At 39.1% G+C, this 14,216-nt stretch overlaps 1 protein-coding gene across 9 annotated transcripts in view; it reads left to right on the top strand.

Annotated features, from left to right (window-relative positions):
- map4l (microtubule associated protein 4 like) overlaps nucleotides 1-12,880 on the top strand; it is a 37,881-nt gene extending 25,001 nt beyond the window's left edge. For 3 of the 9 annotated variants that reach the window (XM_039676493.2, XM_039676485.2, XM_039676494.2), the window contains 8 exons: nucleotides 541-585; nucleotides 1,727-1,983; nucleotides 3,139-3,192; nucleotides 5,107-5,199; nucleotides 5,404-5,485; nucleotides 5,589-5,695; nucleotides 9,054-9,234; nucleotides 9,869-12,880. In XM_039676493.2, coding sequence (XP_039532427.2) covers nucleotides 541-585; nucleotides 1,727-1,983; nucleotides 3,139-3,192; nucleotides 5,107-5,199; nucleotides 5,404-5,485; nucleotides 5,589-5,695; nucleotides 9,054-9,234; nucleotides 9,869-9,873 — 824 coding nt within the window. In that variant the 3' untranslated portion in view covers nucleotides 9,874-12,880. The remainder of the gene's footprint in view (nucleotides 1-540; nucleotides 586-1,726; nucleotides 1,984-3,138; nucleotides 3,193-5,106; nucleotides 5,200-5,403; nucleotides 5,486-5,588; nucleotides 5,696-9,053; nucleotides 9,235-9,868) is intronic. The other 6 variants (XM_039676489.2, XM_039676487.2, XM_039676486.2 and 3 more) reach the window with 6 other exon arrangements.
- The last annotated feature ends 1,336 nt before the right edge of the window (nucleotides 12,881-14,216 follow it).

Raw genomic sequence — 14,216 nt, 5'->3', positions numbered from 1 at the left:
CATCAAGACCTATTAAACTTGTAGACTTTGGTCTGCTTTAACCCAGATAAGCTATTGCTTTATGCTGGAAGGGTATGGGTGCTCCATCCATGAAAATGTGGATAAAGGAGATATCAAACTGTATCTGACTGGAAAGGCCAACTTATATTGCTAAGTGCAAGAGGAAAGACTTTGATCAGCTGTAAAAGCCATGCATAAATATCATATAAACTGGAAATGTAGACCTTACAGCAAAAGACTTTGTAAACACCATTTGTAACAAATTCTTTTTTTTTTTTACTTTTTAATGCATTTCATCCTTTAAGAAGTGTAAATTAAACATGTATATGTGAAAGTGTATAAGCATGTTTTGTTCTGTGGTTATAAAATGAGAAAAGGACAATAAACATATTAATATATATATATATATATATATATATATATATATATATATGGCACTACCATGACAAAGGTGTAGTATATAGGATCTCAGTTTAAGGTTAAGTGAGGCATAATGACTTTTAAATTTACATAATTTAATTTGATTGTGTGTTTATATAGCTACAAAGACTGAAAACCAAGCAGGAGAGGTGAAAAAGGCACCAGGTGAGAATGATGTAGTTTTCTTACCTTTTATCTTGTATTTTAATCGAGAAATATTTTGGTACACTAGTGATAGACTTTGTTGTATAGTAAATTAGACATAACAAATTTAATTACATGAAATGTCAAAATACCTGGCAATGATATTCGCTACATAAAGTAATAAGATTGTGTCAGATTAGTTATTTCTATGCTTATTCTTGCAGTGTTGCACCTTGTAAAAAAATATAGCTAATAAATTCTAACTCTTGTCCATTTTAAGTCAAGTCAAATATATTTATATAGCACTTTTCGCAATACAGATTGTATCAAAGCTGCTTCATAGTATCAATCAAAAAAATTTAACGGTGTTTGTTTATTACTGGAAAAAAGACATTTTAACTCCCAGAAGTTGCTTTAGGGCTGCCAGTAAGATTGGAACTTGTGATTTCCGAACGGCCTTACCATTTTTAGGTGCAATATAAATCGTTAAACCATCTTAGGCTTTGAGACTGGATGTAATTTAAAGTGTGATTAACATGTTTGTTCTCCCAATGTAGAACAAACAAGCCATCAAGATATTAAGGCAAACATTTCAGTTAGCAGAGACTTGAATAACAACCAATGAAATATAATAATGTAGATCAAATATATCCTGAGCAAGTAAACAGAGACAATCCAACAATACAGAGATTCAAAAGTGGTGAGATCATCTTTACAGTGGTCAGGTGCTTATGTGCAAATAAAGGTGCTTACCTGTCTGTAGCTTTTACTAAACGCTGCTTTGATGGAGGCTTAAAGAGCAGGGTGAGAAGTTTACCTCTACTGTTTCCTGAAAACACAGCAGTTCTGAGCTAATACACACTGACTAGTGCAGTTGTTAGTCATCAAATCTGAAGATGCTGACATAGTCAGGGATAGACTTATTCAAATAGGCTTGTCTCAAACCATCACACTGATAGAGCCTTCAACTCCTCTCTTCATCTCTTTGCACACAACAGCAGAAAACCTTGTCACTCAGATGAGGGCTTGCCACTTTTGTAGTGGCTTAGGAAGAAGAAACATTCATGAGGTCAATGACCACAGGATTGATCTGTCTGTGACCTCTCCTGCAACCTCCTGTGGTGTTTTCTACTGCAGTGCTATTTGCTTCATGTTTTCACAGTTAAAACAACTTCAAGGACAACTCGCACACCAACCTCTGCCACCAGCACAGTAGCCACCAGTGGAACCCCGACCCCTCGACCGTCCCGCATCACCAAACCCCCCGTGCCCAAGCAGACTCCCCTTGAGAGGAAGCCCCCTGTGCCTCGAGCCCCTCGAAACACCCGGATCACCAACGCACCACTGCCGGATCTAAAAAACGTGCGCTCCAAGATCGGCTCCACCGATAACATGAAGTACCAGCCTGGAGGAGGCAAGGTGAGTTGATTGGTCAGGACAGAACCAGGAGAATGTGCATGTGTTCAAGGAATGAAATAATCTAGGCTTTAGAGACACACATACTGTAGGTACTGGTCTTGACCTCATTGTTTTCTTTACAGATTTTAAATCAATTTGATGCATTATTTGGCAACACATGATCATAAGCTCTTGTGCTGCACTATTGCTGCTATTAAACACGTTAAGAAATCTCAAATTCTGCAATAGTTGTTTCTCATTCGTATGTCTCATATCGCTGCTGCTCAAAGTAAATTCCATTATTCATCTGATTGATCCTTAACTTTAAGATACAGACAGTTTTGACTGAGCTCATGGATCCATGGATCCAACAATTTTTTGTGATTAACGTCCACCATGGAAAACAAAGCCTTAAATTTTTCATTGTACACTGAGATTTTCTTACCAAATTTATAGAATGAATGTGTCTGTTTTCTATAGCTATCTCACAGCCAACTATCTTACCCCATCTCTTTGAAATAAAAAATACCATATAACAGGATTCCATAAAGGATTTTCTCTTATCTTACCAAGGATCTAGTAAAGCCAATGTATTTGGATTTCAGACGGTGACTGTCAAGGCCACAATACATCATTTAAATTAAAACGTCTTCTTGTAAAACCTTCATTAATTATGTTTGCTTTTTGGATTTATGCTTCCATTAATATTTAAATGCATAGTTCACCCCATTTATTCACTTTATGTCTTCTGTGCAACACAAAATAAAATATTTTGAATAATGTTTTTGCCATTCCAAAACAGCATTGTACCCAATTGACTTTCATTGTATGGACACCAGACAACACAAAATATATTTTTTTCTTGTTCCATAGTAAAAATTCGTACAGGTTTGGAACAAAGTGAGGGGAAAAAATGTTTGGGTGAACTATCCCTTTAAGTTTCAATGATGCCATAGATCTTCTTCATAGTTAATTAAACAGACACACAGTTAAATACACTATCCCCTGCACAATTCATTAGACACAAACTGTCAGGCGATTCTTCCAGGTTCAAAAGTAACCTTAGGATGTATCACAATGAGTGAGTCAGTATGCTATTCCTCCGACCCTGCGACCCTGGGCTTTCTGTACCTCTTCCCTGCACTGGACTGACTAAAGGGGTGCTTGTCTCTTCAGGTCTCTGCAGCCCAGGGCAAGACCGATGCTCTGCCAAAGACCAGCCAGGGCAAAGTGAGTCCCTCCCAATGACATCTCCCTGACTCGCTGCCTCAGTATCACTCTTGTTTCCTGCTCTTGCTCTCGCTGTCTTTCCAAAAAACCCTCTAGAAACTGGTTTAACAAACCCACATTTTTATGAGTGTACACAGAAACACTAAACACTTAAAGACTGACAATTTGTGAACTGAAATTATGATAAATAATGTAAAATGGTTTTCTGAATGAACCTGTGATCACAGTTGTTGTAGATAAAATTGTCCACATACACTTGTTAGAAAAATTTGATGTTTCATTAGAGCAATGCAGCTTCGTATGTCTGTGGATTTAACACCACACCATTCCGTCTCTCATTAGTTCACCAATGAACATTGTGCCACTCTTTGTGGAACATTTGTCGAGTCTGCTTACCATTGTTACCAATTTACATTTATTCAATTGCTATATATGTCAGAGACCACACACCTCTGGAGCAACTAGGGGTTAAGTGTCTTGCTCAGGGACACATTGGTGTCTCGCAGTGGATTTGAACCCAGGTCTCTCACACCGAAAGCATGTGTCTTATCCACTGTGCCATCACCACCCCACGTTTCATAGTGTTTTTGTTCAGTAACCACGTCCATAAAGAGCATAACTGCATGTTGTACAGACTCAGCAATTGTATCAACACTTTGTAGTCCCATTAATTTATTACTTTGGATTATTTGCACTCTTGCTTTTGCTTTTAAGGGGGAAAATGTGTTTACACTGCACATTTAATATGTGCTATTTATCTCACCTTTCTTACAACTGTTCGCAAAGGAGGCTGTGGCTATTCTTGGAGAACGTATGAAATGAAGAAAAAATGGGATGATTCATTTCCATGAACTTCTTAAAAAAATACTTAGAGAAAATAGAACAAAAATGTCTCAAAAAAGATGATAAAATATTATATAACTGTTTTACATGATATTGCTTAATATTATATTATTGACTGGTTATTAAAACAAGACCAACCTTATGTCTACATCCCAAAGCATAGTTAGAACTTTTTGGATAGTGAATTTTCATGCCTATGCAAAAAAAAAAAAAAAAAAAAGGGGTTGGGGGGGATGACGGTTTAGGGGTTAAAAAAAACTTGTTTCCTTACATTCAAATATTCTGTGTATTACAAAATGTGTTTATAGCCGCCAAGATCACCTACAGCCTTCTGTTGTTTCACAATGCCAGATTTTGAAATTGTGCCTTTTTATAACTGTTACTCTGTCATGTTTGCAGTTCCATGCAAATTATTTAGCAGCATTTTGCATGTTAATTACTAAATAGGCTTAGTGCTAATGGTGTTTCTTTGCTGCTCAAAGAATCAACATGGTCATGTTTTTTGTTTTCAGCAAATGTATCAGTTTTCCGCACAGCCTTTGAGCTATGCAGTTAACTCCAAATCACATTTGCTTTTCCTGGAGTGGTCTGTTACTAGAGGTCAAATTAAATATATTTAGACAGCAGTCCCTCGAGTTTTTAAGCAATACCTGAGATTAACGCTATAAAGTGAGCTTTAGGCTATGAAAAACACACTCTGAGTCAGACAAAGTGTTCCGGGCCTGCTATTACTCTGTCCAAACAAATATATGAGTCACACAAACAAATACTGCACCAAACAGCAAAGTGGACAATGAACATTTATTTGAGTCTACCAGAGGGCGGCCACATACAAAGTTCAGGAATTAGCTGACATCCTCAAATACAATAAAGGGAAAATAACTGTTTTGTGCAAATAAATGAGTAGCTTTGATTTTTAGTGTCGTCGTGCTACTTTTTACTTTTGATTTGCAAAAGTACAATATTTTTTAACACACTCATAGCCTTCTTAGTTTCATTGTGTCGATCTGTTTTGCATGTGTTACAGAATAATCTATGACCATGTGTCCTCTGCTATTGTGCTATGTTCAGGTTCAGATAGTCCACAAAAAGCTGGACTTCAGCCATGTGACCTCCCGATGCGGCTCCAAGGACAATATCAAGCATGTACCTGGTGGAGGAAATGTAAGTGTACAGTGTCACCTCTCTTTTATAAAACTGTGCTTACTCATTTCATAACAATGTGTTGATCATAGAAGTACAAGCATGTGATGAGCCACATATAACCACATCAGTTTACAGTTAGATTGACTTTCCTCTAAAGACAGCCATCATAAGAAACAAATGACACTTCAATCACACTAGCAACTCTTTACTCATGGTCTCCAGGTTCAGATTTTAAATAAAAAGGTTGACTTGAGCAAAGTGACCGCAAAATGTGGATCCAAGGACAACATGAAGCACAAGCCAGGTATGGGATGGATCGATTTTAATGTTGCCTATTACTGTGAATGCAATCTCATTGTGAGTACATGTAATAAATAGCCATGTGAATGATGATTGATCTCTCTCAGGTGGTGGTGATGTGAAGATTGAATCCCATAAGGTGAATGTCAATGCCAAGGCCAAAGTGGGATCACTGGACAATGTAGGCCATGAACCAGGAAGTAACAATGTAAAGGTGGTCATAAATAATAGAGGATATAACATATTAGGAATGTGCATCCCTCTTTCATTATTGATATTACATTTTCATGGGGTTCTTTCAAATGCAAGTAAAGTAACTACCTTCAATTAACAATTAGTAAAACCAGAAGATTTTTTTTAATGCACTGCACACCAATGCCATATGCATGTGATGTGGTCCAATTTGCACCACAAACACATGCAGGGTAATATAATACTTTACAGACCACATTAAATATGCCCACTAAAAAGGTGAGCATAACAACCAATTTATAATTCCTTGTCTACATGGAAAAGAGAATATAAGCAAGACAGTTTGTAAAGAGGTTCAACCCCCTCAGCATATGGAAGCGTGGTCAGGTTAATAGCACTTCACATGGCTGAGTACCACTCATTTAGTCTGTGTGCATGTTGTTTGATATTGCCTAGTGAATTACTGTTTTAAAGACCTCAATATGTGGCATTGTTAGGAGATGATCAATGATATTCACTTCACCCGTGACTGGTCATGATGTTTTGGCTTATGTTGAAAAATCCAGCAGTGCTGGACACCAGCATAAGGTGTATTTTGCATGCTGGGACCAGCATGGGATGCTGTTTGCTAGTTCCCAGCATAGGATACTGGTTGATGATTTGCTGGTTCCCATCATGGGAAGCGGGTGTGCTGGTGGACCAGCTTGAGGTATGTTTTGGATGCTGGGACCTGCTTGGAATGCTGCTGTGCTGGTGGACCAGCATATGATATATTCTGGGTGCTGGTATGATCCCAGCAAAACCACAACATAACTTGTGAATGTATTGCATATCACATTTCTTTGTGAGTGTTCATAGTTAAATAAAGACCAAGGCGATTATCCAATTAACTTTAACAAATTATTTTATGAAGAAAAACACATGATGTAGGTTACATGTTTGTTGACAGAGCAAAATCATCAATGTTAAACTATCACTGCTCAGTTTTCATATGGTCCCATGTTAAACGAACGTCCTGGTTGCATATGCCTGAAGGAGGGAACGGAGGACGTAGCCGACGTCGACTGAAATGGGATCATGCTAGGGAGCCTATTGTCTTCAGATATTTTAGAACGAGCCAATGCACATTGGCGTGCAAGATATGCATCAAGCCACATCCTACCCGAAGGGAGGTAACATGTGGAGAATACACACAGTAGTCTGTGGCAGTACAACATATGGAATGTCACTGGGGTGGCTCTAGCCTAAGATGGAGGAGACAACACCGAACAGTGACGGCAGAAGAACTCTGCCAAGGGAAAGACACAGGCTCGCCGTAGGGAGCCGTACCATGGAAGAATTTACATATGGGATCACCGTAGGGATTGCAACATATGGACCCAGCCTAACACAGGTTCCACACTGCTTACGGGTGATAGGCCTAGTACCGGACGCTCCGCCACGTCCAATGCCGAGGGGGTGTGGAGGAACTCAACAGGGTTCGGACAAGGGGAACTCAACTGAAATTAACCAAAATTGAATCTCCTTGCTCTCCTCAGGAACCTGACGATCAGATTCCCAGGGACTTTTTTTTTTACTTTTTCCAGTAAAAAGTGCCGTCAACGACCTAGTAAGCGGTCCATGCACTTCAAGAAAGAAGAGAACCAGCATGGCCCACCCTGAGATACCAATCATCCAACTGAGACTGAGCAGGTCTTCAGCATAGCTGACAATTCCGGATCCGGCTCGGACAACGCTATATATGCTTCCAGAGGAAGACAACACAGTCGAGTCATTATCTCCAGAGGCCAACTCACCTTCTGATGCTGCAATCGGCGTCCTGTCCTCTGGGGGAGCCCCAGGTGAAACGACTGACCCACCCATTACCAGCACACACCACGTGGGACTCACACGACTGCGGTGAAAGGGAGGAGTGAGGAGGCCACAGGGAATGGTTACCGGGCACTATTCACCCATCTCATGCGGCACCCGAGGTCAGGGCGCTTCGCGGACGAAGACGAGTCTCGATCTCAACAATGGAAACTTGAACTGTCCACAAAAGCTGTTTCAGCGTGCTAAAAGCCCAAACACGTGATGCAACAATTGTGACCGTCAAAGAGACCGGGAACGACCGCATCCAAAAATGCATGGGCGGAATGACATCTTGAAAAAGATGCAAATGCACCCATGTTGCCCTTTCAGGAAGTTAAAAAATCTCACACAGGGGAATGACCGCGGCAACACTGATACAGGGATGGTGCAGCATGTATCAGTGAAGCACTCACTTTCTTCGCCCTCCAACGGCTGTGAGACAAACACAAACAGAAATTTGGTTGCTGTGACAACAGCAGTTGAGAGCTTGGTAGCTTGCGATCACCACTGCTCTCACGCTGTAAACACCGACGTCAGGAGAGACTTACAGAAGAAGCACAACACACTCGCTTGTTGTATAACAACACTCTTCAGAAGACCTGAACATGAACCTGAGCTCTGACAATGGTGCGTGCAAATGGTGTGTGCATCTACTTCCGTATTTATAATCGTGCCGCAGGGCGGAGAGTGAGATGCTTTTCTCGCCAATGTGCATTGGCTTGTTCTAAAAAATACGTCTGGCAATCTTGACTGAAAGGGAACACTGAGGCAGTGTAGCAGTTTGTGAAATAAAATGTATTCACTCTACAAGTGATGACCAATTAGTCAAAGGACACTTGCCCCTTTGGACACTTGCCCCTTGACTTTGGTCGAATGAATTATCTTTTAGCAATTGATGAAAGTGCATGTTATCACTATTGCCCATATTATTGAGCAAACTGCTTATTATTACACCCTTAATTAGCAATTTTCTGTTTTCATATCTCTAAATGTTTTTGTTTCGCAAGCTCTTTTCAACTATTTTCAACGGATTTGTTTACAGATCCTTTGAAACAGGTGACGAATCTCTTTATCCTTTGAAATGTTGAATGACAATGCTGGTCCACCAGCTAAACCAGCACTAACCAGCTCTAAACCAGCACAAAACCGCATAAACCAGCCTGGACCAGCATGAAAATTATGCTGGTTTATGCTGGATTTTTCAGCAGAGAATATTACTGTTTACTGGATTTTTGATCAAATGAATGCATGAGACCTTTTTCAAAAACATGGGGGAAAAATCATACCTACCCTAAATGTTTGAACTGCTGTGTATCTTGTGTACTTGTTCAGCGCAAAAAGTATATAAAGGATTGTCAAACTGATTCACTCTTAACACAGCTGTTAAGGGTTAACACAATGGTTTTTATGTTTCATATATGTATTTGTGTTTCATATCATATTAATCTCCTTACATTCTTGCACACACCAATCAATGCATCTTTGTCTTCTTTCTATTGTTTGACCTTGCATTTGCAATGTGTTTCCAGGCTGATGGGGTTCAGCAGAAATCTGAGGGAAGTCCATCTCCCCCGGCCGTCTCCTCATCCTTGCAGGCAGGAAATGGGGCAAAAGAGAATGGGCTGAAAGAGAATTCTCCTACTCCTGTACCTTCTTTGGGAGAAGGGCCCCGGGACTCCCAAGGCCTGGACAAGCGCATCCCTGGGACAAGTAAGTGCAAAATTGACAGATTCAGCCCTTATATGATACCTTATGGACAAACATGGAAATACATATTAAATTGTGGATATAAGAATTGTCTCCCTTTCAATTCCTGAGTTGGAATTTGAATTGACTTGGCCACACCACACAGGAATTTGAACTGGAATTTTATTTGGAATGACAGGACGAAGAATTTACTAAATTACATTTCAAGAACTTCACAGGAAATGCATTCATATATTCAAATGAAGACATCTTAAAACCTGGTGTACATTTTTTTTCCCACAAATTACAAAATATATCTATTTAATGTTCTGTCAGATTATAAGGGCTTTAAAATAAAAAGACTCAGCAAATTCAAACAAGGATTTCAATTCTATTAGCGAATACTGTTTTCTTACCCAAATTCAAATTCAAGAACTAAACTGAAATTTAAAAGACATTCTCAGTTCAATTCTGAGTAACGCACAAGGAACAGATTAGTTTTGGGAGGAAAATCTTTTGAAAAGATTTTGAGGTTGACAGATGTATTACGACGTACGAAACTGTGCCCAGCTATTAGTGGGTGTTTTTGTCCTGCCAATATCTATAAAATTTAGTTTTTTATCTTTTTAATATAGCTTTTCGATTTTTTTGCCTCCAGACTGAGCCCTACAAGCTGAACTTCCGCGAGAACGCACGAGCTCGCACGGACCACGACGCTAAAATCATCTCCTGGTCCTCCCTGAGTGGCAGCCACCCCCACCCACATCGCAGCACCTCTCTCAGTGTTTCTCTGGGGTCCGCCATGTCCTCACACTCAACCCAGCTTATCCCATTCACTCAGCTATGAGATGTGTGTAAACCAGCAGGAGAAGGGGGAAATTTCAACACAGCTTGTCCCTTTTAAACCATTCTTCTCATTAGCTTCTTCTCTTGTTTTCAGTTTTCTTTGTTTATTCCTTGCTGCGAAACCACTTATGAGATCATGTTTTGGGAATGACTTAATTTACAGTGCTGCTGTTCGAACGCAGGGATTGGTTTGAGGCTAGTTTTGAGATGAAGTCTCCAGATGATTGGAGATGGTTGGATGGTTGTCCAGCCGCATAGGTCATCTTTGTTGAAACCACAGCATTTAGCCCGTCAACACCGAGTTTCTTTCCTACAAGCCTGTGTTGTCCCTTAGACAGACCTAAATTGAAATGCAATACCCTCGTTTCTGTCTGGCATTATATGTTCTCCAATGGAAACCCCAGAACTCACTAGAGATGTAGCTTATTACATCGTATTATGACAGTTAAGCTCCCTGTATTGTTAGTATGTGGGGCTGTCTTTAATCCCAGTCAAAAGGGACGAACCAGCCGCCATCCATCCATCTGCTTCCTTTGCTCCTCTGACCTTGTCCACCTCACACAAATTCTAAACCCTGGTCTCCCCTAGTATTTAAATGAGCACTTAATCATTTGAAACGTATAGGCTGTTCAAACAATAGCATATTTACATCTTCAATGAGTTTGCTGTATCGTGTTAATCGTAAATTACTGTAACTATGAGCTGTATCATTATGATGTCTAACCATCTGATTACATCTTCCACTTTCCAATTCCCTCAAAGCATCTTGTGAACTAATATGACACATGACACACATAAACGATACAGGAAGAGGAAAAGGCAGTGGCACACAAGCTAAACAGACAGGATGGAAGGAATATAGATGGATAAAGAAAGTTAGAATGGATATGTTTACACTCTGTACACAGGTCATGATTATTTGCTCAAAGGTCCAAATCATCCCTCACCTTGAATTAAGTATCGTTCTTCCAAGTTCAAAAAGTAGAAGACTTTTGCACTGAACATATAAACTGGCATGTGGGAGGGCACATTAACATTAACTGAGCATTGCAATCCAGTGCATTTCCCTATTATTTATTCAATGGCAATTGATAAATTGTTGTTTAGAAATGACTATTTAATCGAACATACTAGGAAATGCATTTTGTTTTTTACCAAGTGATGTATTATTCACAAAGTAGTTGAATATCATAGTTTTAAACTCTCTAAACCTACTATTGTAGGGCTGCTTTTTTTGAAGCTCATGACTAGTGACACTGTTAACAGTGAATTTGTGGGCACTTTACTGGTAGTAATATTACTCTAGATATCTTTGGCTCCACAATGCCTGCAAAAAAAAAAAAAAGTTGCTGTTGTTGGTTAAAAGCTTATGTTTGTATACAGGGTTTGATTGCCTACAGTACATGTTGTGACATTTTTTCCTGGTATTTTACTGTGGTGTCATGACAGATAATTTATGGTGATAATGTTGTAACATCAAAGAAAGTCCCATTTAAAACTGAACAACCGAGACCAGGAAGTATTAAATTATGCAAATATCTTAAAAATTAAATAATTAGATGACGAGCATTTTAAATGCACTTTATGATGGGTGTTTTATACAACAAGGAGAGCGATATGATTGACTGAGCACATCTTTCTAAACTGTGTCCCATGAAAAGAGCCCTAGTTACTCAGAAATCCATAACATGTACCTGTGACTTGTGTCTCGTTTAGCATTCTGTAAATACAGTTTGTACACGTGTGAGCCAGTGTTCTTGGCGTAGAGCAGTTGCGCTTGGCCAAACGGTCCTGTCTGTAGTTCCTTTTGTGATTAGTGCGTACTTTCCAGGGGCTGTGCCAGTAAACTTCAGTGTTGTACTCTTGATACAGTGATCATAACCTTTCATGCCTTCAGACAGCTCTATTTTGTCCTTTCCATAATGAATGAACACTCTCACTGTGTTAGTACACTTCTCACGTCCCCCGCACCAGTCCGCTCAAAGCAGTTTTGTAAATACACGTTTCACACTTTATAGGGAAAACACTTCTTGATTGGGTTGTATAGAGAAGCAAAGTGAAGATTTTGCATCTATGAATATTTCTCCAGATAGTATTTTATTGTTAAGTGAGACTGCCTTTTTTCTTTAAAAAAGGGCTGGCAAACAAGAATGTTTTTAAAATATTATGTATTCAGGAAGCAAAGAATATTTATTATATGTGTAACTTTTTCTCTTTGTCATCACAGGTCACATAGCCTAATACAGTGTAATCAATAAAAGGGGGAGGAGTGTGATTTTGACTGAGGACCGAAAAACTCAAAGGTCTCTGAGGATGTCCTCCTGTAGGCTATAGATAATGCACAGAATTCTGGTAATGACTTCGGTCGCCTGAGACTGGATGCAAAAGGTGGGGTGATAGGTTAGAGCTAATCAGTAACCACAGGAACAATGATTCCTCCCACAAAACTGCACCTGACACATAGACCTTGAATGTTTGTTATCCATGCTGCACATCTGTATGAGACTAGCTGTCACTGGTAGGCTAATCAGCATGTTTAAAAGTAGATAGAGCACTCCAAAGTTAAGCAGCAAAAGAGCCCCCTAGTGTGTCTGTTAGGACTCACAATGTGTGTGTACTACTACTAAACATTGAACACAGCAAAAGAGCATGCTTACATCATGGACTACAGACATGGTCCTAAACTTGATTTACTGTCTCCCCTCTTATTTAAGATGTTTTTTGTTTGTTTGTTTTGTTTTTTGGTATGAAAGAAATAATTGTGATTAATTGTTAACTAGTGATGTGGATATTTAATCATGAATAAATAAAAAGTCAAGCAACATGGGTGCATATTTATTTATTGTTGTTGTTGATGGCATGTTGTTTGCAGTGAGGCTGGTTACTGGATTGGAGTGTGGATAACGTTATGGTAGTAATGACCTAAATCCTGTTAATTAAATGAGTATCTTTTAAAAAATGAAATAATAATATATTTTAAATTGCTTTGGGCCATTCCCTAATAATGCTTTGATAGACAAAACTTTCCATTTAATACTTGAAAAAATTAAAATCTTTCTCTCGCATAAGCCTCACACTTTAATAATACATGTTCTACTGTTTCCATATTTCCTGAACTACATTTGTCACACAATATCCAGTCAGGTGTTTCCCAATCAGAGCCGGCCCGAGGCATAATCGAACTAAGCGGCCCCTGACCACCAGGGGGCCCCCTAATCGGGGTTATTTTTTATTTTTTTTTAGATTACTCAAACAAGTGACATAAATCAATGAATGAATGAAAATGACTGAATGAATCATTCAAGACAACAAAACTCTGATTTAATGATCAATATACCTGCCTACAAGTTACAACTGTTGCTGTGTCTGCCTGCGTTTAAGTCATGCGTCTAGGTATAAAACCGGGTTGAAGAAATATTGTTTAGGCCACTTTGTTTGATATAATCACAACAATTTAACACAAGTATGGGAATTGAACTCAGGTCTTTTTGATTAAAGCCCAACGCTTTATCAACTGAGCCACTGCATCTGTTGAATTCAAGGGTGTATTGGACGGGCTTTATTGCAGTTTTGGCTTTATTTGTTGGAAAAATAAATATAGAAATATAATTTGACACAAGAGGGCAGTATAGCCCTATTTATGGTTTTGAGTTTAAACTAAACCGTGACATCTACACGTTTTCCAAAGTGGACCAACGTGATTATTTCACGTCTTGTCGTGATACGGGTTGGGCACTGAAGTTACAGGAGTTTCTTCCCGTTGCTAAGCAATGGAACTAGGTCGAGTAAAAGGTAATGGTTAGCACGGTTAACGTACGGTTTAACGTCGATGTAATACGTTGTTTTTAGCGTACCTTTTGCTTAAACGAAGAGCTGGGGAAAAAAGCACGACGATTCAGGGAGCAGCTACACAGTGATATTTAATGATATCTTTTGCATTTCTTATCCAAAAAATGTCAAACTCAGCACTGCACTTATACATGTGGAGTGGAGCTGAGATGCGAGGAAAGAAATGTACAAATAAGAATTGAGAAGCACTCCCTGTCTTGAAAAGCATTTTCTATGGTAGCACGGCTGAGTACCCGAACACAGGTGCTAATCAAAACTCCGCCATTTGAAATTTGTCACTTTATTTAATGTTTTAGTTTATCTTCTGTTAG

Source organism: Pimephales promelas, chromosome 5 (genome assembly GCF_988280905.1).
Source record: "Pimephales promelas chromosome 5, fPimPro1.hap1.1, whole genome shotgun sequence".
NCBI lineage: Eukaryota > Metazoa > Chordata > Actinopteri > Cypriniformes > Leuciscidae > Pimephales > Pimephales promelas.
Note: the sequence above shows the minus strand (reverse complement) of the source record. Positions and strands in the feature narration are given on the sequence as shown.